Source organism: Phymastichus coffea, unplaced genomic scaffold (genome assembly GCF_024137745.1).
Source record: "Phymastichus coffea isolate CEN01 unplaced genomic scaffold, Cenicafe_Pcof_1.1 PCOF00059, whole genome shotgun sequence".
NCBI classification, from domain to species: domain Eukaryota; kingdom Metazoa; phylum Arthropoda; class Insecta; order Hymenoptera; family Eulophidae; genus Phymastichus; species Phymastichus coffea.
This window is the reverse complement of record NW_026706870.1, coordinates 1320310-1346444: the sequence shown is the minus strand read 5'-3', so window position 1 is coordinate 1346444 and position 26135 is coordinate 1320310. Positions and strand designations below refer to the sequence as shown.

Sequence of the window (26135 nt, the reverse complement as noted above, 5' to 3'; positions counted from 1 at the left end):
TTGTGCAGACAAAATAAAATCGCTATGCCGTACGAAAGAGTCACACAGTAATCGCAGCAGTAGCAGTCTTCACATTATATAGTCGCAGACATTTCATTAAGCAGCAGGTCGCGAAATCCGTGCAGGCGTTCACTGCGTTTCGCACATTGGATCGTGCCCCTTCTGCCGCTAGTTTCGCCGTAGGATACTCTCCATGTGGTGCCGTCCACCGCCAATCGTTCTGGCGCATGCCCCTCCAGCCTTGTCTTTGTGTGGCCACAATGTGGCTTTGGTGCGTCCACGCTAGTCTCTCCCACTACGCGCGCTCTCGCGGAGAGAGATGGACCGTCTAGTCATCAATTTCGAAAATTGGTGAAAGTGGGTGGGGCAGACGTCGCTGCTTTAATCTCTTTATTGTGTGCGTCCAAGTAGACGAGTCCTGTTTTTACAGGTAGATACGAACCCATTAAGGAGTAATTACCATAATATAGGGAAAAACTACCTGTGTTCATTAATTTAGCGTTTGCAATTGTTTATAAAAATGCACCTAGGTCCCAAAAAGTCAATCTATTCTACGGGAAAAAACATCTAGCTTTTTATTTATAATTTTCAATTCTTTCTTTTTCAAAATCTTTTCAAAATATCAATTATTTTCAAGCATTATTTACAGCAGACGTTACTTTCTGTACATAATAGCGATTGAATGATTATTCCAAGATTTTAGAAAAATAGCAATGAAAAAGAATTTGGAACATGGGTATTTTATGCAATAGCATTTTTCTGAGTCTGTAGAAATTGTTACAAAAGGCGAAACAAATATTTCACAAAAAAATGAATAAAAAAAATACAAAATGCATATTGGATATCACATCCCAGGCCTTGGATCTACTCGTTGGTAAACTTAGGAGCGCGCTTCTCCACGAAAGCCTTCATACCTTCCTTTTGATCGGCCTGCAATCCACACGAAATAATTGTTAGTACAGGAAAATACGTTGATATCTTTTGCTTAAATATTCATAGTCATTTTAAATACTTCAATTATTTGCAATTCTTAAGAAAGTTAAAAACTATTGTAAAAAATTATGCACATATTATAAAAAAAATAATCTGAAGTATATTTTCCTTGTCAACGCAAAGAGCTAGTGGCTCAAAAATTCATTAAAATTATTACATCTTTTCAATATACAAGAAGTATAAAAGTATTTGAATAATTACAATTCATTGAATAATTATTATGTAGGATAATTTAGCAGCGTTCAAATGATATAGTCCAGTCCATCTTATATATGGATTTATATTTCGCCCGAAAAATACGTGCATCAAAATACATGCACATTAGTCATTCATGGATTTTATCGAAAGTATAGATCTCTCTGGGCCGGTGTCATTAATAAAAACGGCTTAGATTCGTTTTCAGATAATTGTTAATTTTCATTTACGTTTCATCGCGACTTCATAAATTATAAAACGATTAATTTTCAGCTTCCTTCTTGCCAGCCGTTCCGCGACTGCTATACATTTTTTGTCAGGATTCATGCATAAATAGCCAAGATATAATAATTTTAAAAGCCACTGCACATCGTTAAATATGCGGGCGTGCATATCGCGAGGTAGTGTATGAGCCATTCGAAATTATAACTGTAATAAATTGAGCAGTTCTTAGAACTACTTCAAATCCTTTTGAGCAATATATCTTTGTTCAGAAATGCATTTCTAAGTATACGTACTACTGTTCTGAATAAAGATGTAGTTTTCGAAAAGATCTGTAGTGAAAGTAAATGTATTGCTGAACACTGTTCAATTGTCAATCATATGATAAGTGAGGAGCGTGAAAGTGCACCAACACATATTCTAAATTATTTCGATCAAGTCTCTACCTTAACATTATCGATTTTAATCATACTTGATATACATTTGTTAGATATATCAAGTTAAACTTCTCTGCCAAATCTTAAGCTAATGTGTTAATTTTTTCAAAAGTTATTGTCAATTAAATAAAACTCGCTTTTATTTAAAGCAAATATCTTGGTGCCTATTGGACCAATCGAGATGAATTTTTTTTTAAATGCTCAAAATAACATTTACTTCATGATTATAATTATTCAAAACCAATGTATCTGTTGATAACGATTTTATCAACTTTCTGTTACAAACATTGATTTATAAATCAAAAAGTTTGAATTTTATCTAAAAATTTCTTGTTCCAATGCGTTTCTTGGTATTTTTTCTATTGAAAACAATAATAAATAACGTGTAATATACTATGGCGAAATATAAATGCAATTATTTTTTCGTACCAAAGTGGCTGGACTAATATGAGGTATAATAATTATTCAGTAAAAAGTAATAACCATCACTGTGAAATCTTGTGAAAAGTTCAATAGTGAGTAGCATATCGCATTTGCATTTTTAAAATGAATAAAAATCTGTAATATGCAACTAAAAATACGATAATGACAGCGATAAGAAACATGAAAACTCACGAGCGCAAAAGTGCCCCAGAATAGCCTCTTTTCATAGTCCAGTCCCTGCTGCAAAGTGGTTTCGTAAGCTGAAAACAGAAGCATCCAGACGAATGAGATTATCCAAGTCAAAAAACAACAAATTAAAGATTTAAGCGTTGTGACCGATCGAATGAGTCTGAAAATGTTAGAGACGCACCTATACTTGTGGAAAACAATTTTATTGTTACAATCACTCAAAAATATCATAACGAAAAGAATGGTATATCGATCGTGGTTTTTCCTTTGTTGTTTGTTTTGCATAATAACCGTTTACAGTGAAAAATGCAAAAATAGACCTTTTTTTCGACATTTCCTCGAAAAATATCAGTACTTCGATTAAAATTCATAGAGCCGAAATTGTGTTCCGTGAAATTTACCATAAAATACTCCGTTATTCAAAATAATCAAATTCGTTTTTCATCGCTGTTATAATTGATTATACGAAAGAAAAACAAATGTGAAAAAGAAGATGTTACAATAGTTATTTATGGTAGAGTGATTCGGATAAACTTTTTTGTATTATTATACCCTAGGGAAAAAATGTTTGTCACTTATCATAATTTTTTATTGTTTATAGAAAGACGTTCAAACTGTCGTTTGCAATGACTTAATTCATAATTTTTTGTTTTGATTGACTTGTACGATTTTTTCTACAGGTCTTTCTTTTCTTAAATTCTTTTATGAAATAGTATATAAATTTATATTTTACACCATGGATAGTTAACCGTATTTTTTTGTTAAGCGATATTATTTTTGGAAGCTTAATTGTTTATAAATAAATAATCGTAAGTTTGTGTGTTTGTTACAAAACGCAAAAAAAGCAACATTATTGAAATAAATGTTGATAATTATCTCTCACCCTTGTTGACAGAGTCCTTGGCCATAGCAACCGCGACCTGCGAGTGAGCAGCAATCTTTTCACCTAGCTTCACAGCTTCACTAACGAGTTGGTCATCGGGTAGGACTTTGCTGACGAGTCCACTCTTTTCAGCATCCTGAGCGCTGAATTGTTGACCAGTCAACACAATTTCCATAGCTTTGCTCTTGCCGACGGCACGTGTTAGACGTTGAGTGCCACCTGCACCAGGAATTGTGCCGATTGCAATCTCCGGCTGGCCAAACTTGGCTTTTTCACCCGCATAGATGATGTCACACATCATTGCCAATTCGCAACCTCCACCCAGCTGGAATATCATGAAAGTTTTTTTGTGCAATTGACTTTTTATTTTCGTTTCGCTGAAACAAAGAAAATTTTACGCGCGCTCGGAAAAGAAAAACTTGAAACTGAGACATTGCCTCTCTTTTTGGAGATAAAAAATAAAAGTGGTTTTCACGACTATAATGTCATAGTCCAAGGTGTGAGTATGAACCTGTATGCATCAGAAACAAAAAGTAAAAATCAGTTAATCTTATGTATTTTGATCTGTTAAATCCAATAATACTAGCTAATTTTTTGTGAGAAGTGGATAGGTTTTGTTAATAAAACAATTGTTTAAACAATTATTGTAATTGAGGTTATTTGCTTGAGACAACGTTTTTAATAAATATAGACAATTTTAAGTACAAAATATCTTTGGAAATCTTGTCATAAAGTGCATATTTCAAAATTCAAATTTAACGTTTATTTCGAACGTGTAATATTGATTATTCTCAAGATACTGATCACTTTTTGGGAATGAAAGAACTTATTTATTCCCTAAAACTTCCTTTATCTATTGATTTAAGACAATATTATATTAATCAGTCGAAAAAGGCCGAAGAGATGAGAGACGAAAGGGATTCTTGAATGACACGAAAATTCTACAATGAGGATTGCTATAATGAAGATGCTTGTAACAGAGTACATGCTTCAAGATGCCCTCATGGGGATTACATTTTTCAGGGAGTGTACACGCCGAGGCTTCCAATTTTCGTCACTCTGGCCTTTAACTACGTAACTATGTTTGCTGCTGTTCCTGGTAAATTCTTATTTCTCTAAAGATTTGAGAATGAGTTGTTCTAATTACTGAAAATCACTTTTCAATTAAACTTCTATGAAAGAAATCTAATAATAAAATATAAATAACACATATTACGTTTTTCTTTTTACAGGAAAACTTATCATTAAATGAATTAGTTAAATCTATTAATTTTAATGACCCCTTTTTGATTATTTAAGGTATGCTTATTTGTCCATATTCTACATTTTATACATATTTTAATTCAATTTAACACGTTTTTTAACCGAATGTGTGACTTTAATTTGGCGCGCATCTATGCGAAAGGCTAGGTATAAAAATCAACTGATCTATATTCAATCTAAATTCTAATATAAATTTTATTCAATCTAAATTCTAATTATAACGTTCATTGTAAATACTATGTGAATACTATGCGAATGTATTTTTTAAGATTAAGAGTATGTAATTTATTGCATATTTATGTACATTAGATAATCATATATTGTCAAATATATAAAATCGTAATTTAATCAGTATATTTTAACTCATCAGTAATTTGTTTACGGTTCACTAGTAAGGTGGTGCTGTTAATTACGTAGAACAGGGTGGGAGGATGGTCCCACGATTCGGTTCGTCACTGCTTATATATTGTGCTGACTATTCTGTTTATGGTCTCAAGATAGTCTCCATGGTACATAAGCGTAAGAAGAGAAGATGGTTAGTTAGAGACCGTTGCGAAATGCGAACGGGTGGTCGTGGACTGTATAGTCGTGAGGACGCTAGGCGTCGATACCAATATTTTAGGCAGTAGAGGGCGATTCTTAAGACTTCTAAAATTAATCATTTACTTTAATTCATTTTAAAATTTATTTTTAGAATAAATTTTAATTACTTTAAAAGTAATTTACTTCTTTTAATCCAATACTCATCATGATAAATTAAAAAAAACTCCAAATATTAAAAACTAAAATAAATACTATTTTTTTTTCTTTGAAAGAAGGCAACATTTAATATTTAAGCTTCAGAAAAAAAATCACAGCATTAGAAAAGCATTATTAAATAACATTAATTATTTTGTTAAAATTTTAATTAAATATCTAATTGTCAAAGAAAATTATTAATCTTCTAAAAACTATCGTTGCAAATAATAACAGAACTATTTAAAAACACATTACAACAATATTTTAAGAAACCGTCGTAAGACAATTAATAAAATATTTTCCAAAGCAAAAACTATAACATATTACTGCTATGTTTCTAACATCTTTCGAAAATATTGATATTTATTAAAGGAAATTAAATATTGGAAAGTTCTTGCGAATTTTATTAATAATTGTATCAAGAAGATAAATACAGAAGCGATATGAAGCAACTGAATCTTTTTAAATATTTTCGTATTGTTTAAAAAATTTTCTTATATTAAACTTAAATGGATATTTCATAAAAATGTTGGGTTAGCAACAATGTTTACATTTAAAAACTTTCGAAGATGATACATATTAAAATATGATAAAACTGCATGGAAATAGTAAAAAAATCAATAAAATTATAAAATGTTATAAAATTTTGCGTAGATTCCACCATTGTATTGATATACTATTATAGCCAGAAGAAAAATCTCGATAGCTGTGACTTTTGAAAAAGCACCGTACTCTTTCTTTATAATCACTAGAATAATATATTATTTTTTCATAAAAATCTAAAGAAAATTGACTGTAATCTCGATTTTAAATACCGTTGTCTGTATGATAAAATTATTTCCATTGTATAAATAATAAAAATAGAAAAATTTATTTTCAAAGTTTGACGAAAATCTAAAGAAAAGCAATTTTCAAAAGACCGTCCTTAAAAATTCATGTTTAGTGGTTACTTGTTAGGCAATAACTGACAGTTTTAAACGTTAAAATTATTAATAGAGAATTACCGTCGCTTCCAACGGCAAAACACCTCGATTTTCTGACTCAAGCGGCCAAAATACATTAAAATACTTTGATGTTCCGTTGGGCATTCATCGGCCATGGAAACATCCCTGTCATAAGAAACAATTTTATTGTAAGATGAACTCCTCGTTTTTACAATATAAGTTTCTCTTTTTCAGGTCAAATGAAGTACCAAAAGAAAATAAGGAACTTCTTATTTCTTCAAACAATAATAAACAATTCTAAAACTAAAAAAAATAAACAATCTTACAGCATATCCATTAACAGCAGCAATGGTAGGTTTCCGAGCCTTAGCAACGCCATTCCAATGTTCGAGAAAGCTCTTCTTTATATTCTGTGCATAAGTGTTGTCAGCCATCTCCTTGATATCAGCACCAGCTGCAAAAGCTTTACCCTGGCCAGTGATAACAATAGCACCGACGCTTTCATCGCTATCAAACTTTTCGATTGCATCGTTCACTTCGATCATCAATTGAGCGCACAACGCGTTCAAGGCTTTTGGTCGGTTTAATGTGATGATGCCAACGTTTTGCTTCTCGCCGGTCTTTTCTACTTTAATCAACTCATAGGACACTGGTGACGTTGCCGCTGCGAAATCAAATTGTTATGTTAGTCTTTAATTTGATCGTCAAATTGATTTTAAGGGTTTAATCGCTACTATAGAAAATTATAAAAGATTGATACATTTTTTTTTATAATTTATTGTAACGTCGGATAACTAATATTAATACTGAACTTTATTTGTACATATTTTACGACTAAAGCGCATCCCGAGGGATTGTGTTAAATAATGCGCAAACTGTTGGCCACTACTACGCCATCCACAGTCAGAACTATCACGCTCCCCAGACCTTCTCTCTCTCAGTGGCAAGGACTATTTTTGGGACTCAGTTTATTTAATTCTTTTTAAGTTGTGAGCGTGCAAGGCTCAAATTTTCAAGTTTCGGTTTTTGTTTTAAATTGTGAAGACAAATTTCAATTTTAATAAAAGTAAGTTCAAATTTAATTTATAAAACACAGAATTTCCTATTAGTAACCTTTCTTTAAATCAGTTTTCTCAATTCCGTATCGCTCGCTCCTCTTGTTGCAAAACAAGTTGGATAGAATTGATACTTAGTTTAAAACTCAGAACTTGAATCAATAGGATCTTTATAGGTTTGAGTGGAATCTATAATTGAAAATTCTCTGTGCCTTCTGAAAAGATTAGCGCTAGAATAATCGATTTAGATTCAGAGATTAGATAAGCATCCACCGTGCACGTCAAATTTTTTATATTTTAGCCAACGCCAACACCACATTTTGAGGATAAAAATACATAGACAAAAATATAAACGACTCAGTATAAAAATAAGACTAATTTTTATTTGTTTCAATACTCTTGTGAAAGTCATGAATTAGATGGAATTATACTACTCTGAGTCATGACGATTGAGCTGTTGCAAATGAACAAGATATAACACCTACTAGATAAATTGTCACTTTAGTAAAATTGAAAAAATTAAAAGTACAAATATTTTTTATTTTGAAAGAAGATATCAATAATTTTTAAGCTTAGTAAATGATAATTTAAAACCGTACCTAAATACGATAACAATTTTTCAATTGATTTGATCAAAAACCAAGAAAAAGTCTTTAAATTTTCCTTATTTATCCTGTTCTTCTTGTGTATTGGATAGTTTGTATAATCTTCCCTATAGCTACTTTACATTGCAACCAAGCAGCTGATCTGTTGAATATAATAGTAAAACCAAAAAAGTAAATATTGCAAAAATAAATAATAAAATGTAAAAGGTAGCTCGAAATTCTGCAAATAAGCAGAAACTTCTTCAAAAGTCTGTAAAAAACCAAAAAGTTACAAAGACTGTACAAAAGATTGCTCACAAGGCATAAGCAAAAAATCAAAGAAAACCAAAAAATAAAAACCAAAAGCAGAAAAGTCTTAGGAAACAAAATAATAAGGTTAAACAGCAGCGAGAAATTAGTGTAAAAATTGAGACATGTTAATACAAGAACTTGTCCTGTACGTAAATATACTAAAAGAAATTAGAATTCGAGTTTGTCATGTTTAATTGTTATTGTTATATATTTTTTATTATTCTTGAAATCATTGTGAATTTTTTATAATACATTATGACGTGTGAAAAATTGTTATATTTAATAAATTATATTTTGTATCGAAATGTAAAATGTATTATCATAAAAAATATTATGCAAGATGAATCTTATATAACGAAATTCACTAAAAAAATCGGTGCACAGTTTTAGGTAAATTTTTTATTTAAAAAATATTTAAATATTTCTTTATTTTTAAAATTAATCATTTACACTCAGTTTATTAGAATGATGATATTTAGTTTATTGAAAAAGTTTGTTCAGAATTAGATTAAAACAATTTTTGATTTTCGATGTCTACAAAGTGCACAATTTGGTGGCGGATTTCGTCGCACAACCTTCACGTGCAATAAATATTTTTTTGTAATTTGACTACACTGATTTTTTTATTTGTTATTTCATATGATTTACTAACTTATTCTTCGAAAATAAGTTGAAAATAACGAAAAAATTCAAAAACGTATAAAAATTGTTAATGACGTATAGTGCATTGCTTTAAAATGTTTCAGCACGCTGAATTTTATATTCTAACCGCTAAAAGAACGTATACAAAAAATTTCAGACATGTGCTCAAAATATTAAAAAAAAATATTTTTTTATAATAAAATCTGAAGTTTGTGAGATATCGGCCATATATCACCAAGTTTAAAGCTTCGCAGCACATTGAGTTGTAAGCAATTAACTTATGGAAAATCAAACTAGTTCTACATTATTTGCTGTAGAATACTTTACTGATTTTTAAAACAATAATAAAACTCACTAAAAATGAATTTGTTTTGTACAAATAAGAAGATATTAAAAATTTTGTTTATTTAACATACTGTGTTACACTGAACGCAGGAAATAAAATACTATTTTCTTAAAAACTATAGTATTATCTGATATTATATCTTTCTAAAAAAAATTAAAAGATTAATTGGCATAAAATATTTTACAGGATATAATCGTACATTTCATCGTTCGTTAATAACAAACTAACGACCATCTGAAATGTAATTTTGACAACTAATAATTTTTTCATGGAAATATATTTTAAATAGAATTTGGGCACTATTTTCCAAACGTATTTTCCATATAAAGTTTACACGTTCAAAGGTATTTTCGTTTCTCATTAATACTAATTTATGTTATCCGTTCGATTAAAAAAACATGTTTCAGTAAAATTTAAAAATTCACGTGGAATTATGCTATGTAGAATTGATGTTTGTACAAAATACACCTGACATTCTTGCAAATAATGCGAGATACTATTATTAAAAAAATATTTAATTAATTTTTTTATATATTTATGTTTTTATAAAATTTCTCATAAATCTAATACCGATAGGCTTATTTTGATACGATAATTAGAAAACAAAACACAGAAATAAATAAATAAGTAATTTTTCATCTTTAAATTATCAATAAACAATGTTCCGACACCTTTATCATTCAAGGCTATTTTTCCATTATGTATGCCTTCTTACCTAAAGAAAACAAAATAAAACGATCTCGGGCAAAATATATTCTGGCAAAATATAGATTCGGGCAAAATATAGATCTGATTATTTTGTTGTACCAAAATGACTGAACTTATTTGTCTTCATCCAAATACAAAAATCCGGAAATTCATATATAGTACAATGTTTTAATATTCTAGGATTACTAGGGTGAATAATAAGGAATTTTGTGAAGTTTTTTATGCTACATACATTTTCATGTATTTATTTAAAATTTTGATGGATTATGTAATTGATGGTTACATATATTTAAAAAAAAACAATAATATTTTTTTCGTCATGGTAGTTTGAAAAAAATATATATTAAAGTTCAATAAATCATAGTTATCGATTAAAATCAATGCGAATAAAATGAGTTAATTCTTTTCTACAACATTTTTATAACAAATAAGACATTACAAAAGTCAAAATAATTTCTTTCCAGTAATTATTCTAATACAACGATATGTATATTATATAGAAATCATTCCTATAAAATATTTAGAAAGCATCATCGTAGAATTGTCTCTCGCAATCTTTAGCCGAGTGTTTGTTAGACGAAAACCACGAAATTAATATTCTGTTGATTCCGTGCAACAAGTGCCGGCGTTATAGCTTTATTACGCAACTTTCCACACGGAGCGATTGATTCAATGAGCCGATAACTCTCGTTTCTTCTTTATCTCGGACAGACGTCATGGAACTTTTAAATACTTCGTTGAAGCATGAATCGACCATTTGATTAAAGCTAATTTTAATTAATGAAAGCTAAAAAAAACTTCGAAAATTAAGAATTAATAATTCTCGAAGTTTTCGAGTACTTTGTATATTGAAAGATATTTATAATAATAGATAGATAGATTAGCGTGTAGTAAGTACTTGACACAGCAACAAGTGTCTGTTACAAAACGTACTCATTATTTTTCACTTTGAGAGCAATTCATAATGAAATTTCATTTACTATGATTGTAAAATAATTACTCGAGGTATTAAATAATCAAAAAAAGTTGTTCGCAGTTGTAAAACATATTGGAGTCGTCAAACCGGTTATGCTAAAATCGGATTTATATTTGGAACTAGTTTTGTGTGCAACAATATCAATCGATCAAGTTAAAATTAGACGATAGATACCGTAATTATAAATTAGATAAATTTCCAATGGTTTCCATGCTAATCTATAAACTTGCCTATCAATATTCAAAAGAAAATGATAGTACAGCTATTTAATGCTTCTTGTTGCTACCCAACGATGTTTACAAAAGATGGTATGAAGAGAGTTTATGATGAATTGCAAACGTACGACGACATCACATCAAGAATAAAAATCACACGAAACGTTATATCTCAATGCAAACAATTAAAAGTCTGAGAAAGAAAAAATGAATGAACTCACTGGAGTAAAATTTAGGTGCGCGGATAGCATTTTTGACGAGGCTGGACACACGTCCAACGAAAAGCCGGCTGATACCCGAGTTCACCATGTTTCTTTCGACACGCACGTCCGGCTTCCAAGAGAGTCGCTTATCAAAAGCACGCGAGAACGCCAGTGCGACCGGTCTTCGAGGCGCTGATCGTCAAGAACCAGCTGCACAGTGCGCACTCGCCGGCGCGCAGATTTAAAAAAAGGCAAATACCGAAAGTTTCTACCACGGCAAAACCTTAAAATCCTATGTGTTTAAATTTCAACGTTTTAAGTGTGTAATTGTGACGTCACCCATAAGAAATACATTGTCGCTGAATTTAAATGTTTAGAAGTGTTTAAAATTGAGGACAATGTATTTATTATGGGTGACGTCATATTCAACGTTTAAATTTAAATACATGGGTTTACCGCGATACGTTGTCATAAAACTGATACGCCGAATGCTACCGCTTACATTAGAGGCGCATTCATCTTAACGGTTAATCACAAAAAGTCCAATTTTAATCTAAGCCGTGCGAAAATATGTACTAGTTACCATTTCGGATTTATCTACGTGCGGCCCTATTTCTTCAGGTATTCTAAAGCTCGACAAATGTGATAGCTACCTAGCGAAAGGTGTACCTGAAAACAGAGCTGTTCTTATCTAGACTAAGTGCATCAGTGCGTCTTTCCAATTTATGAACAAAGTGACTTGACATTTTCGCCCCACTCCGTTAAAATAAAAAAACCAAATATTCTTTATTTGTCACGAGTTCAATCGCGGCCTAGCTCAAGTATAGTACCTCTAGGGGAGATAATTAGGGAGATTGTTAAAAAGCCTTGTTGTTAAATTGAGCAATTTTTGACGATTAGAAAGTCCTCGAGTCCATTCTCGATAAAAATCATTTGTGTTTCTCGCTAAATTTATTTAAATAATTTTACATTATCTAATTAAATATTTTGAAACTTGCAGGACAAGTAAGTCAAACACTGTCAAATGAAAGCCAAGTAATTTAAAAATTCAATAAAAATCTTCGTACAATTAATCTTATCTACTACTGCGAAATTCACTTACGTCAAAAAATTCAACCATTTTTAGAGATTGTACAACACGCCTTCGCAGCACGTTGACATAATAGGAATCATAACCACCGTTATGTATATTTCGTCTATTCATTTTCAGTAGCGATTCCTTCCCATGTACATGTTTACAATAACACGCATACTTGTTATCAATAATATTGAATGCTTTCGCGAGTAAAATGTGTCTTACCTTCAAAGGTATTAATCCGTTATCAATTGTTGACTTTCTTTCACGGATTTGTTCTTGGATTAAGATAATTTCTATCCAATTTGACGAAAACGAACAAATGTGCTAAAAAATTAGAATTTGTAATATTTGGTGATTCAGCGTTTACGCCAAGACAAATGATTGCAATATTAACGAAATGCTTTTCAATCAAATTAAGAATAATAATTTCTTTGCGACTCTTCAATAAACAATTGGTACTTTGATTGCAATTTCTATGTCAGCCTAATAATTTACTGTAGATAATTTATATTACAATTACACAGATATTTTAAAAAACAAAAAAAGGTATTAATCGTTTTGCGGTATAATCAACATCTAAAATTTACTGTTTATCCGAAACATGCAACATTTTTAAATTAAAATAAATACGCAAATTCGCGAACGTAACTCGGATCGTTCGTAGAAAAGATAACCATCAACGCCTTATTCACCCCGCCACCATGAAAATAATTCAGCACCGATCGCTGTCAATTAACTTATTCTTTGCTCGGCCATGTTCGCGAATGAAAAAACAATTCTTAATCATTCATTTATGAATGATACTTAAAAACTACTTGTTGGTAACATTTTCCTCCTGGTACGAAAGTTGATTTAGTTTTGTAGTTCTATAACACGAATTAACTTTCTAGTTGGCTTACTTAAATACCGTATTTGCAGGTCTTAGCTCTGCTATACGTATTTGATTATCATTTTCTGAGAATACCTTTCATTTCAATATAATCACTTCTACGTTGCATTAAAAATTTAACAAAAGACAGCTGCTGATATACGTCAGTATATCCTGTAATATTATTGTTAACTACAGTCAATTTTCAAAAATTATTAATTAATCGACTTGGCCCAATGAGGTGCAATTGAAAATACTCATTTATTGTACGTACTCGAAGCCAAACCAAGGAGTCAAATATTCTATATCTTATTGTAATATGCACACATGCGAGTGACCTTAATAGTAATAAGTGCACATAAGGATAAAATATTGCCAGCGGGCAAATGCAATTATATTTTCAAAACTTTAAATAAAAAGTATATAAGTACAAATAGATTTTAATCTCACTTATCCCCATCACTTAAAATAGTTTATATCACCAAAGTGATTTGAGGGGGAATGATCTGTTAACAATAAATAGCAAATATCCATATCGATAAAGCAAAGTGGATTGCAGTTCGATATCAAGATTGTAAACTCAGATTCGATTTCATAAGCTATAAATATGACTCGCTGGAAGTTTCTTCGAGCCAGTTCAATAAGTGAAGTATCAAGGGAAAGAAATTATAGGAATTAATTACAATGAAAATTTACGTGTTTATTTTTATTTTAAGTTGTTATATGTTTGAGGTAAGCTATAAAAGTTTAGTTGTACATTATACCGTTAAATGGTTAATATCTTTTTTAAATTTGATTACCTATTAGTGTAATTATTAGAGATTCAAATTGAGCTACCAATTATTTATTGAATAACTTCAAAGTAGTTTTCAAAGTAGTAATTTCGTTAATATTACAACAGTTCGTATTAGCGTATACTCTGAATGACTAAATATTTAAGATTCAACTAATTTTTTTAGCACTCTTGTTCGTCTTCGTCAAATTGGAAAGAAATTATCTTAATCCGGCAACAAATCCGTGAAATAAAGTCGATAATTGATAATGCATTAATGCCTTTGAAGGTAAGACACATTTTACTCCCGAAAGCATTCAATCTTATTGATAAACACAGACAATTGAAGTAAATATTATTACGTATGTAGATAATGATATATAAGAAGAGAACGTTAGAAGCTATTGGTTGCTACAAAGAAGCAAAATCAAAGCTATCAGGCGTACGACAAATAGGCTACAGCGGTGTAACGATGTGCATTAAAAATTCAACAAAAGACGTAGCTGCTGGTATAACTTGCGCAGTGAATGTACAGCAAACCGTTCGAGAAACATCCCGGGGTGTCAGTATAGAAGCTGTTCAGTGTATCAGCGATCCAACTCGTGTCATTGACGACCCGAAAACTCATGTGTCAACTGCTATTTTAAAAGAAATAGACGTTGAATGAAAATGAGTGCAATTCGATAAAGTAATTATTATTTTAATACAATGCATTTGACATTACTCCATACGTTTATACACATCGTTATTTGCAAAAAGTTGTTTGCTTTCATAGAAAAATATGCATAAACAGAATAAATGCAAGTTTTATAAATATTATATAAAGCATGATGACGCATTTGTTAGCTTACGAGAACGTGTTCATCGCAGCAATAATGTATGGTATAAATTGATTTTAATAAATTTGTGCATGGAAATCAATGAATGATATCAGTAATTTTTACGCTGGAAATTCGACACAACATAATTATTTAGGTCTCTTCGCTCGCTAAACTCACTGCCTCGGCCTTACACTGTCCCATGATGCAAAAATATTCCTCGGCTGTATTCGCCCAGTTCTGTCGATACGTTTGATTTTATGACCTCATGAAGCGTGGACCTGAGCCTGCATTTTTCTAATATTTACAACCATCGCAACACTAGTTGACATTTGTTTTGGGGATTTTTCTTCATTTTTACTTTTATGAAAAAGGCACTAGTCCGGTGCATCTGTCGCGCTGTTAAGCTCGTCGGCTGAGAGCCGTCGACCAACTTGTGTGTTCTCAGTTAGACTGGTAATACTACTCTGAATAAGGTTGTACTGCATTTCAAATTCAATGTTCCTTCAAAAATAATTCACTCGACTTAAATTATTTTTTTGCACGGTGTGCACTATCAGAGTCCTGTTGAACACCAAATGTATGAGAGTTAATCCGTGTTAATTATAAGCGTAGAGCTCAGCACCTTTCTGTCATAAAAACTTGGCTATGTTATATTTGCCCTTTTTAACAGCAGAGTGGAGACGTGAATAGCCAGTGAGGAATTCATAAGAATCCAACGGAATCTATAAAGTCTTTTGATAAACTTATTGACTGAAGAATGTAGTTGCTTTGAATTTGTTTAATTGTGCAATGTTAGGCATGCAATTGTTTGAAATGTCAGTTACTTTTATGCAGAAAAACGAGTCGACTACGAGAAACCTCTTGTCAGACTCACCGTTGAACTCGACACACGAGATGTGCATGAAGCTAAAACAAGAAAAAGTCGATGACACAACACGGCCGATAACATCTGAATGGTAGGGACAGGTTATCCAGGACTTTCAAGTGAGCCCTCGATTTCAGCGTCTTCTCGACAACAGGAAAGTCTTTCCACAGGCAAATGAAGAGAAGTTTCGTATGAAAAGCTTTGTTCATATGGCATCCATTTTTCAATCCTACGCCTATTTTTCTCTAATAGCCTCTTTCTCAAAGAAGGAAATGTCTGTGTGCGTATGATTAAGAGCAGAGATCGATTCAAGAGCAGCGTGTAATACCAGAGGGAAGCTCTTCTTCTACCGTTCGGTAAAAACAGCTGTGAGGAGTAGCATCGTTTCTTTTTAATCTTTTCTGCTAATATTCATTCTAAATTATAATATAAAATATTAAAGTCACATGTCGCTTAAAACAAAGTACAACTAGTTAGCTCGAAGGTGCTTGGCAAACAGTACATCAGAGTTCATAGTACATTATGCACTATACACCCTCGTAAAGGAGCGATGCTGCGCTCTCTGCAGGCAACATGGGACCACACTAAGTATTGACTGTGTAAAATAATAAATAACGCGCCATGTTTGACATCAGACGGTAAATAAGGCGCATCGCGCATGCGCGAAACACTTTACTCTCAGGCTGCTCGTGCGGTTCTGTGCTCCCTATTAAGAGTCACCACTTTGCGCGCAGTGTGCCGAAAGATCTATTTTGCGTCCCAGGCAATCGTGTTCGGATTTTGGCCTGTAAAGGACGCTAAATCCCTAATGGGGGTAACTTACGCGCGACGAGCGCCTCGGCTCGTTTCTCGACTATTACAGCCCAGGAGGCAGGAGAGCGGATGGTCCCTAAGCTGATGGTCCTAATACAAATACAAATAAATCTTAAAGGAATCTGTTAGATTTATTTTATTACTGAATGCCAATAGGAACACTTCGTAATTTCTGGATTACCAAATGTAAAAGAATAGGATCGATAAAATGGAGCAGTCGGAACAAAGCAATACTACTAAAAATCAAGGAATGACTATTTCGTTTATATTGGCTCCAAGCTACAGCAGTAACCTCTGTTCGCACCGTTAACAGTCGTTGAGATCAATAACGTGACAACAAAGAAAAAACCAAACAAACAAATAAATTAAGGTATCACTAGTCAGACTATCAACTTCAGCACCATACTCCAAAAAAAGTCACTACGGTGACAAGCCAACAGTTTTATAATTGATCCAAGATCAAGCCTAAAAGCCGAGATTATTGTCAAAATTATCATACGAACTAAAGTGAAAAAGTGTCCAGTCAATAAATAATAGATAGCTGTTGCTATTTCTTTAGTATTCACATTAACGTTGTGAAGTAGTAATAATTTTACCTCTACCAAAGTCTAAGTATCTGGGCAATAATAATTAGAAATAGCTGTTGCTCGTGGAATCTGCAGATTCGACGGGATAACCCAATTATTTCTCCAGTGAACCGCACGATGCAAAGGATGATTAAATGATGATACAATCTTCAATGCATTATCGATGTCTTAGCAATCTCCGTTCAACGCCTGCTGAAAAAGTTCCGTAGGTTTCCATTCAAAACTATTCATAGCGAATAGTAATTAACCATTTTCAATGAAATTGCTATACGGCTTAAGATAGAGACCATAACATTTGTTGCACGGCTTGAGATAGAGACCTTTACCAATAGCAATGGCTTCCATCCTTTTACATATTACGTATTTGAGTCTCTTTCAACTCATTTTGAGCTGCCTTTGCACTATTTACCACTTTGGCTATTGAGGCAGCACCTCCAGCTAGAGCTCTAGTCGCACTCAAACCACCAAATAATGGAATCAAGTAAAGAAGAGTGCCACCTGCAGCGCTGGGTATTGGTAAAATACGTGGGACACTTATTATACATTTACCTCCAACCTGCTCCTTTCAAAGCTAAGCGTACAACTGTTAGTGATCGGTTGCTAGGCACAGCACTTTTCGACGCCACCTTGATGATTTTTCTCAAAGTAATACTAGGTTTTTTACATTTCTTTCGCTTGTTGTGACCTTTGCAACGGCACTTGTTTGTCTTTTGCTTTCGAACTTTCGTCGCCATCGTGACACCCATACCAAACTTACTTTCAACTTCCGTAACGTTGGTCACAGCAAAAGTAACTGCTTTTTCACCAAGAGAGCTGTCTTTGTCTCACACTTTATTCCAGACTTTCTCAGCTAGTATTTTGTCTGCCTCGTTTCTCGCTGCAATATTTTCTCGATGTTGAAAATAAGCAATATCGTGGTCTTTACAAGCGGCGCTTAATTGATTTATACCGGGATCACCTCGCGTCAAATGCTTTTCCAATTTAGTTCCAGATCCTCAGTACTGGTAAGCAGGTAAATAAATCTCGAAAGGTAAACTATTCATATCTTATTCGTCAGACCGTGACCAATCTTTTCTGTTCTTCTTCTCTGTTTTCGACGGAGTACGATCTTTCTCCTTCGAAAGTCTACTTACCAATGAAGTCTCGATTATATAAGCAGCCTTTTTATACTGAGAGTTCATTCATGCTTGACTCAACGAGCGACAAACAACATGGATTTCAAAAAGCAGCCAAAAAAGAAGCTTCAAGTTATAAATTCCGATAGGTTGGTAGAGACAGAAAAGCGAGAAAAGAGGCATGATGAACTACTACCTGAAACTGTACGCGCCGTCTTCTGCGGGCCGAGCAACTGTGGAAAAACCAACTATGTACCAATACCAGTCGTCTCTGCCGACAAAGCGACATAAGAGAGCAGATAGTTTTTATCTTTATCAATCTTATGCTTGAATTCCAAAACATCTCATTCGAGATAATGTGAATTGGTATTATTTCGGCAAGATGACGTTAACATCAGACATATCTACAAGGATCTCGTTAACTCCAATATGCTTTTTGAAAAGTTCAGAGAAATTCATACAAAATGCTGGCGAGATGATAATCGTAATTTTCTAGTTATCTGACTCTTTTGCTACAAAAATATAGTAGAATGAAAAGGAAGGAGATTATTTTACTTCGGTCAGCTCAATCGTCAACATAACCGACTTTGAACAACAGAAAAATGTGCTCGAACAGTCAACGCAGACTTGTGATGCAATCAGACGCAAACATCAGTTAATAAAACGCGGAAAAGTAAATTTAGAAAAGTTTGACAACATATATGACATATTTTGGCCATATTAAATTCGAATTCTTAAATCCAATGAAGATCCATCTTTACAGCATTATCGTATACTTCTTTTAGCTCAGCGAGTGAAATATTAAATTCTCCTATGAACCACTGAGCAGATGGTACATTTTCATGCATGTTTTTTCTATATGCTTTAAAGACTGACTTACCGTCATTAAAACTACATTTTAATTTTAATTATATTCAGCAACGTTTCGTCAGCACATTTGCTGACCTCTTCAGGCTCATTTCTCTCGTAGTCAAATTATTATAGGCTAAAACGAGAGAAACCAGCCTGAAGAGGTCAGCAAATGTGCTGACGACACGTTGCTGAATATAATTAAAATTAAGTGAATTTCCAGCTCTCGCTATTTCCCTTCTTTCCATTATTACAAGTTTTATCATTTAAGGTAACGACTTAGTTTTCTGTTTACAAAGTTTCTATCAAACTTTATTTCTTTCATAATATTTCTACAAATTTTTATATTCAAAAATTTATTTTTGAATAATTTTTCAAAGTTACAATAAATATTTTTATCTCTCGCTCAATAAACAAGACTATACCCTAGATGTACTTCACTGATTTTCTTCAAATTGTGAGATATTTTAGTATATTGAGAAATATTCGACACGAATTTTTTTTTATACGAGCCTATATGTCTATTTAATGAGTTAGGAATTTCTCATAAAGACCACCCCCAAACAGTCTTTTATTTCATTTTTTGAAAACTACTGAACATTTTTGGATCAAACAAAGTGAATATTGTTCTTCTGTGAAAGACAAATATTTACACTATATTTCTAACTAAAAAGGTAGCAGACTTCATTTTTTATAAAAGAAAAACAGAATTTTTTTCATTTTTTTTTCAATCTAAAATTTGTAAAATTCCGTGAATCTGAATTTAATTACTTTATAAATAAAATAAAAAAATACAGTTGATCTGTTCCAGGGTTTTGCGGAAAATCTTTTCAAAAGGGGTCATCTAATCCTCAAATTGATATTACGCCAGTTCAATATTACATATAATATATATAAACAAATTTCATTCTTTTTGTTCTGAGTACTCGAAATTTAATAAATTCATTGCTGTAAAGGAAGAATTCTTTCCCTAAGAAGGAGAAGAGCTACTTATTAAAGAAGTAGATTGTCATTCATTGAAAAAAATAAAAATTTCTTCACTAATTACTATTAATTAATTCAGTACGTTTTTCAGCTCATAAATTAAATATATACAAATTACAAAAACAAAACTATTTTATTTGAGGTAAGCTTCCTTTAAAATAAATATTTTACCTTTTCAATAAGATTCATGTATAATTAAAAACATAAGAATTTAGGTTCTAGGCCTGTTCAGTTCTAGGATCGTAGAATTGCTCTTGTTTCAATAAATTAACTTTCGTAATAAAGAATTCACGCCCTTTAAGTGAACCCAATGTTCAAGATGATGGTGAAAAATGCGGAAAGTAGTACAGCTGTGATTTCGAGTGTATCGTTTTATGTTGGTCTCTGGTTTATCGCCTTTGCTCTCTCGTTCAACCTTCGATCGCGAACTTATCAGCCTAGGGCAAACCTTGTGGTTGCCCTTACCGATAGTATCTTTATACCTATAGAACTTATGTTTCAGAGGGGCGTAGCCTTTTCTTATTGCTGCTTGTAGCTGTTGGTTGTTACAGCGATGAGACGCCCGAAGCACTCGCTCACTTCAATGGGTCAAGCTCAGGGTGGGCAGAGGCCCCGACGCATACCATCGCGCCCTAGTCTTAATAAGAAATAAGGGATTACAGCTTGCCTTGTGCACTCCTTTGACTGTCTGTATTTATTTTCTGCCATTATCAATATCATAATCAAAAATTCTCTTTACAAATATTATCCTCGCACCGTAAGGCCCGCATATTACGCCCTTACCCGTCGCCGCCAACTTCTGGGTTTTCCCCGCATGGCGTCTATTGCACTTTAAACGCTTAATAACTGGCCGCGCCATCTCTTTTCTTTTCCCTTTTATCCTTCGAAAAGTGAAAGTTGAAGCGCTTATTCTTCGGTCATCACGCGCGCGCTTCGTTTCCCCCCGGACTCTCACGCGTCTTCAACATCTAGATACTTACATTATTTTTAATAATTGGAAAAATAACATTTTCTTCGCTAACTGTTACTAATTTATTTAAAACATTATTCTCCAAGTACAAATACGTATACGTACTCTGTTCTTTACGGACAATTTTCATCCCTTAAATGGGAATATGGGCACATAACAAAATATTTTTCAATATACAATTACAATCTGAAGGAAACCAGTGACGTATACCTACGGTAGTGTTCTTATTCGATGTTAACAAACTGCTAAGCAAGAGGTGAAAAAATTTATTATAATTTTGAAAATTTAATCAAAAATTTTTGAATACTAAAATTTTAGAAATATTATTAGAAAAATAAAGTTTGACAGATGGTTTGTAAATGGAAACCTAAGTCGGTACCTACTATTTCTCTCATTGATCGTTATAACTTAATGCGAAGGGAATCGTATAGATCTCGAACTAAGTTATTACCATTAGGATATCAGAAAAATAAATCAGCTTATGATATCGATGAAAAATTAGATAAAAAATATTTCTTTCGGAAACTATCTAAACATGGCGATCAAGATTTTAGATTAATTCTTGGAGTAATGAATATAGAGAAAATTTCGAATTTCATAAAATTGCTATCATCTTTAGATAACGATGATTATATGGCTTCTCGCGAAATATTTTCAGAAAAGTTATACAGAGGCCAATTCGTATTTGCATAAATGTATTTCGACATTCTTAACAATAATTACAATCTATATTTGATCATTAAAATATGAGAGCCGACTTTTTACAATATATTACAGATTCGTGTGTGTGGGTGGATATACTCATCAGCCGAGAGCACAGCGTCCCTTGTTAGCAATCAAATAGTTTTTCTGTAATTATGTCATCACAAAGTAAGTTTATTCTTCATGAACGAAGTGTTTCTAGGAATCTGAATAGAAAAAAAACTTACAGCACAGTCACGATTTTATTTAAGATATTCTCACTGAGTTTAGTTGCGTGCTTCGACTGACTCGTCGAGCAATTCTACAAATTCGTCGTCGTTGTCGATGGCCATGATTAAATGTTCATACTCCAAGCTGTCAGGAATAGCGCATTCGCCTTGGTGCTCTTTGAAGTACTCTTTCTTTAATAATTCAGAGGTAGCCGAGTGAATAAATATGTTTTGAGCTCGGATAAAAAATAATAAAAATATTAATGGATTGTACTTACGGCACATTTGAGCAATTTTTTGGGATTGTACCAAATCTTTTTGCAATGGTGGGCTACTTCTTTTAGACAGTTTGTCGTTGCCTCTGCGAAGAAGTCTTTGAGGTAGTCGATTATCGCGTCGATTATCTGAAAAAGAAAATTCTTTTTAAGCTTTCTGCCATGGAAATGAAAACAAATTGTTACTGGATAAATTTACAGCATTACTAATGTAAATCATGACAAGAACCACCCGTTTTTATTATGTATTGTCCTATTTTATAAAAATATTGCTTTCTCTATGTAGCACACAATGAAACTTGTGATTTGATAAAAATCAACATTCGTACTCACTCCATCGTATTGCTCAATATCGATCTTGCGTATATCAACGTTCATATCTTGCATCTCAATGCTGCCTTCCGCGTTGACATCATTTGCCCCAAGAGCCAAGAAGGCAAGAATGCAAAGTGCTAAAAATTTGTAGACGAACATACTGACTTTGTACTCAACAATTAGTCGATCGTTACTGACTGACAGACTCGGACCACAGCGACACTTATATCCTCATTATAATCTTTTTTTTGCTGTTTTATCACATGTTGCTGTGTGCGCGCTTTTATCAATCAATCGAATGTGATTACCCGAACACTAATAATTATTTCAGACACCTAGACATTGAATTCTCAAGTGTCGGGTTCAGATCTCTAACTTGATACGTGAGGTAAATCACCCAGATTCGTGATTATTGTTATAAAATAAAAATAACTTTGCTAAGCACTACTTTTTTGTCGTTAATTCAAATGAATTCGCATTGAGTTTCAAGCGACAAACTAGTTGCAGTATATTGAAACATAAAAATCACAAACAAATACAACAATTCAACGTGAAAATAAAATAAAATTATCCCAAACAGTAAATTTTTTCATAAATCACAAAAATAAAGCTTATCCTTCTTAAACCTTTAGTAGTAAAAATCGTAAAATAAAGAGTTTATTTGTATGTTCGTTAGCATCTGAAGTTTACAAATCTGAATATTACAAATTATAAAGATCTATTTATATGAAAGTTGACATGTCTGTTCATTGTTATGCAAACTTCTGTATGTTCTACAAAAAATTCTACTCTTGAACATTTTAAAAAATATTCCACACACAAAAATTGTATACGACAAACTGTACATTTTTGATTATGTAGAATTTTATTTTCAGAACGTTAATAAAGGAACTCTTCACGAAAATTCTCTATACACATTATAATGAAAAAATTGTTCTTAACACTGCTTTATTGATTTTTTTAAAACTCTATACTTGAAAATTCTGCCCTGAATAACTCTATACCGCCTGACAACTCAAATCGTCACGCTAGCCGTAGAAAAAATTAGAGTTAAAAATTAGAGTCGAAGAAATTTTTTTCTACTGACTGAAAAGCTTACAGCGAACTTTTCAAAAAGTGTGGCATACGTTCTATTTGATATTTCAGTTAAAAATATTTTTTTAAAGCCAGTTTTCGTAAATCAACATTTAGCAGTAATTAAAGTTGCCATTTCTAATATCATGACGCGGAAGAGTTAAACATCATATATTATTGTTAATCATTATGTTTATTTATATGTTTGTAAATGTTTTCGTCATTGCAAGGTTTCCATTTACTCAAGACACATTAACGATCTCATAATAAATCGCGAGCAAAGAGTTGAGCATACATGTGGCAAAGTGGACTTTTTATTTTTACAAAAAGCGGAGATTAAAGAAGAATTTTTATAGGGGATGTCACGAAGATAATCGTAATTTTATCGAGATCTATCATGAGTTAGAACTAGATAAAAGGTAAATAATTTAAATTAATACAAAAGATGAATGTGATGGTTGAATTAATAATAAACTATTTTTTTAATTCTTAGGTATCAAGATGCTACGGCCACTCTAGCTTTTGATTAAGTTCGGCTAACTATGAAGAGTTAATGATCTCGTAAAGTACCGATAACTCTATAGACTTTATTTCAGTTGACGGATAGAATTAGAAACTTTCAACGGATTACTCGGTTTTACTCTGGTTTTGTTCAAGAACCAGAAAATTCAATAGTATTGATTATTATAAATCCTCAACTTCGTCTAGGATTAACCTTCATCCTCGCTCTTTGTTCGGCGATGGAATATTTGAGGGAATACGTACTGAAGTATATTTTTAGACTTTTGCAAAGGTGTGACTCGGCTAGGGCTCGAGGATAAAAGCTCGAGCTTTTGAAATACCAAGTTGGGTCATGATTTCGAGTTCGCGCTTCAAAGTTCCAATTAAAATTGTAAGTGTATGACTTTTTAATAAATTATTGGTTATAATAAATTCAGCAATTTTCAAGCACAAACAACTTTGTAATTAGCTAAAAACTAAAAATATCAACTATGACCTTTAAAGGCTCGAGGGCTTATATATCAACTGCCTTGAGCTTATAAGCTTTTGAGAAGCCTACATAGTTTTAGGACTTTCTGCAAATAATTTGTTTATTAATAACTTATATCATTTATAAATAGATTAGACTAGCTGATCCTCGTGATATCGCTTAAGTGTATATTTTTCATTTCACGGCTTTTGGTGTTGTAAGTATTAGTGGTTGATATTATTGTTTATTTATTTATTTTTCGATAAAACGTTAAATTTAAAATAAATTTTATCTGCAGGGATTACCGCCAATTGTATGTCTCACAAACAGAACAATAATGGATCTATACGTTTTTTTTCTTTCCGTTTTTTAATATTTTTTTCTATTGAATGTATCTACCTGTGTACGTATATACGTATATACTATGTATATCGGTGGTGAATAGTAGCTTGCGCGCGTACAAAACTTATTACGTATTCTTGTAATTTAATGATTTACTGTCAAATGAGTTGTCTTCTTCGCTGACACTCTGTACCTTTCCTTTTGTCTCTCGTGATTTTTTCTCTCTGTCAATCTGTCTTCTACTACAGTACATCAAGACATTTACAAACTTAGATAATAATATTTAGGGTATATTTTTAACCATTTTAAAACTATTTACTACAGTAAATAATTCTAATCTTACTATCTACGATACAAAATAGAAAATGTGTTATTTAAGATTTACGAAATTACATTGATATTCGAGGAATAATTTGTTGCGGTACAATCGATTTACCGGCGCAAGTTCTTTTCCTTTCTATAAATCAATATAATAATACATTTGGGTGTCAAATATGTTCATATCCCGGTGAAAATCATGCGAGAACACCAATATAACCCTTCACCGAAGAAAGTTGAATTTTCGAACCGATGCAGAAACGATAAATAATGCGATTTTTGCTGTTAAGTCCAATATATCAGTATGTGGTGTAAAAGATTGATATTGTGAAAAATCACTTATAAATACGTAAAATACCGCGATAGATATGCATTGGGCATTTGAAGGCATCACAAAACTGTAGCTCATATTATGGTTTGATCCAAATTTTGCTGTAGAAATATTTTCATTCTATAATTTAATTGAGGTAGTCGATCACCGATTGTGCTCAATCAAATCATCGGTTTATGACCAAATAAATTCAATAATATAACTACTCGCTAAAGGAAATTTATTGTTAATCAAAAATAAAATTGATCGGAAAAGAAATATATCTCGTCGCTCCGTAACTCGACGCCAAAAGCTTGACGCTCCGTCGCGATATACTATATCAATTGTATGTATATCAATCAGCAAGATTCCAACGCGACGCCGAGCAATGTCTCGGAAAACTAGAATTTAGATAGATAAATTTCAAAATTATATAAAGATTAAATTCTTTATTTTTCTGAGGACATTCATAGCAACAATAAAACTGAATCATTTTATATGAAATACGGCTCAAATGATTTACAGGTTCCCAACTTTAAATGCAAAAATTTATGTACCTATTCTAGGAAA

The 26135-nt window shown here is 32.2% G+C and overlaps 2 protein-coding genes across 2 annotated transcripts; one reads left to right on the top strand and one right to left on the bottom strand.

Annotated features, from left to right (window-relative positions):
• Positions 1–542: 542 nt before the first annotated feature.
• On the bottom strand, positions 543–11473 carry LOC131666529 (probable enoyl-CoA hydratase, mitochondrial). The gene is made up of 5 exons (XM_058939286.1): positions 11347–11473; positions 6614–6951; positions 3343–3667; positions 2463–2530; positions 543–930 (listed from the first exon to the last, which is right to left on the bottom strand). Exons 1-5 carry the CDS (start codon positions 11432–11434, stop codon positions 865–867), a joined length of 885 nt encoding a protein of 294 aa, XP_058795269.1. The 5' UTR covers positions 11435–11473; the 3' UTR covers positions 543–864.
• A 2455-nt stretch (positions 11474–13928) lies between these two features.
• LOC131666602 (uncharacterized) lies at positions 13929–14818 on the top strand. The gene is made up of 3 exons (XM_058939418.1): positions 13929–14006; positions 14234–14335; positions 14417–14818. Exons 1-3 carry the CDS (start codon positions 13959–13961, stop codon positions 14711–14713), a joined length of 447 nt encoding a protein of 148 aa, XP_058795401.1. The 5' UTR covers positions 13929–13958; the 3' UTR covers positions 14714–14818.
• The last annotated feature ends 11317 nt before the right edge of the window (positions 14819–26135 follow it).

Bases quoted from the DNA above. Each gene is read 5' to 3' on its own strand.
- LOC131666602 (XM_058939418.1), top strand. From the start codon at position 13,959: ATGAAAATTTACGTGTTTATTTTTATTTTAAGTTGTTATATGTTTGAG. The intron at 14,007-14,233 runs GTAAGCTATAAA...TAATTTTTTTAG, and splicing joins TAAGTTGTTATATGTTTGAG to CACTCTTGTTCGTCTTCGTC. The intron at 14,336-14,416 runs GTAAGACACATT...TTACGTATGTAG, and splicing joins ATGCATTAATGCCTTTGAAG to ATAATGATATATAAGAAGAG.
- LOC131666529 (XM_058939286.1), bottom strand. From the start codon at position 11,434: ATGGTGAACTCGGGTATCAGCCGGCTTTTCGTTGGACGTGTGTCCAGC. The intron at 2,531-3,342 runs GTGAGAGATAAT...TTCTGTTTTCAG, and splicing joins CAAGGACTCTGTCAACAAGG to CTTACGAAACCACTTTGCAG. The intron at 931-2,462 runs GTGAGTTTTCAT...TGTGGATTGCAG, and splicing joins TCTGGGGCACTTTTGCGCTC to GCCGATCAAAAGGAAGGTAT.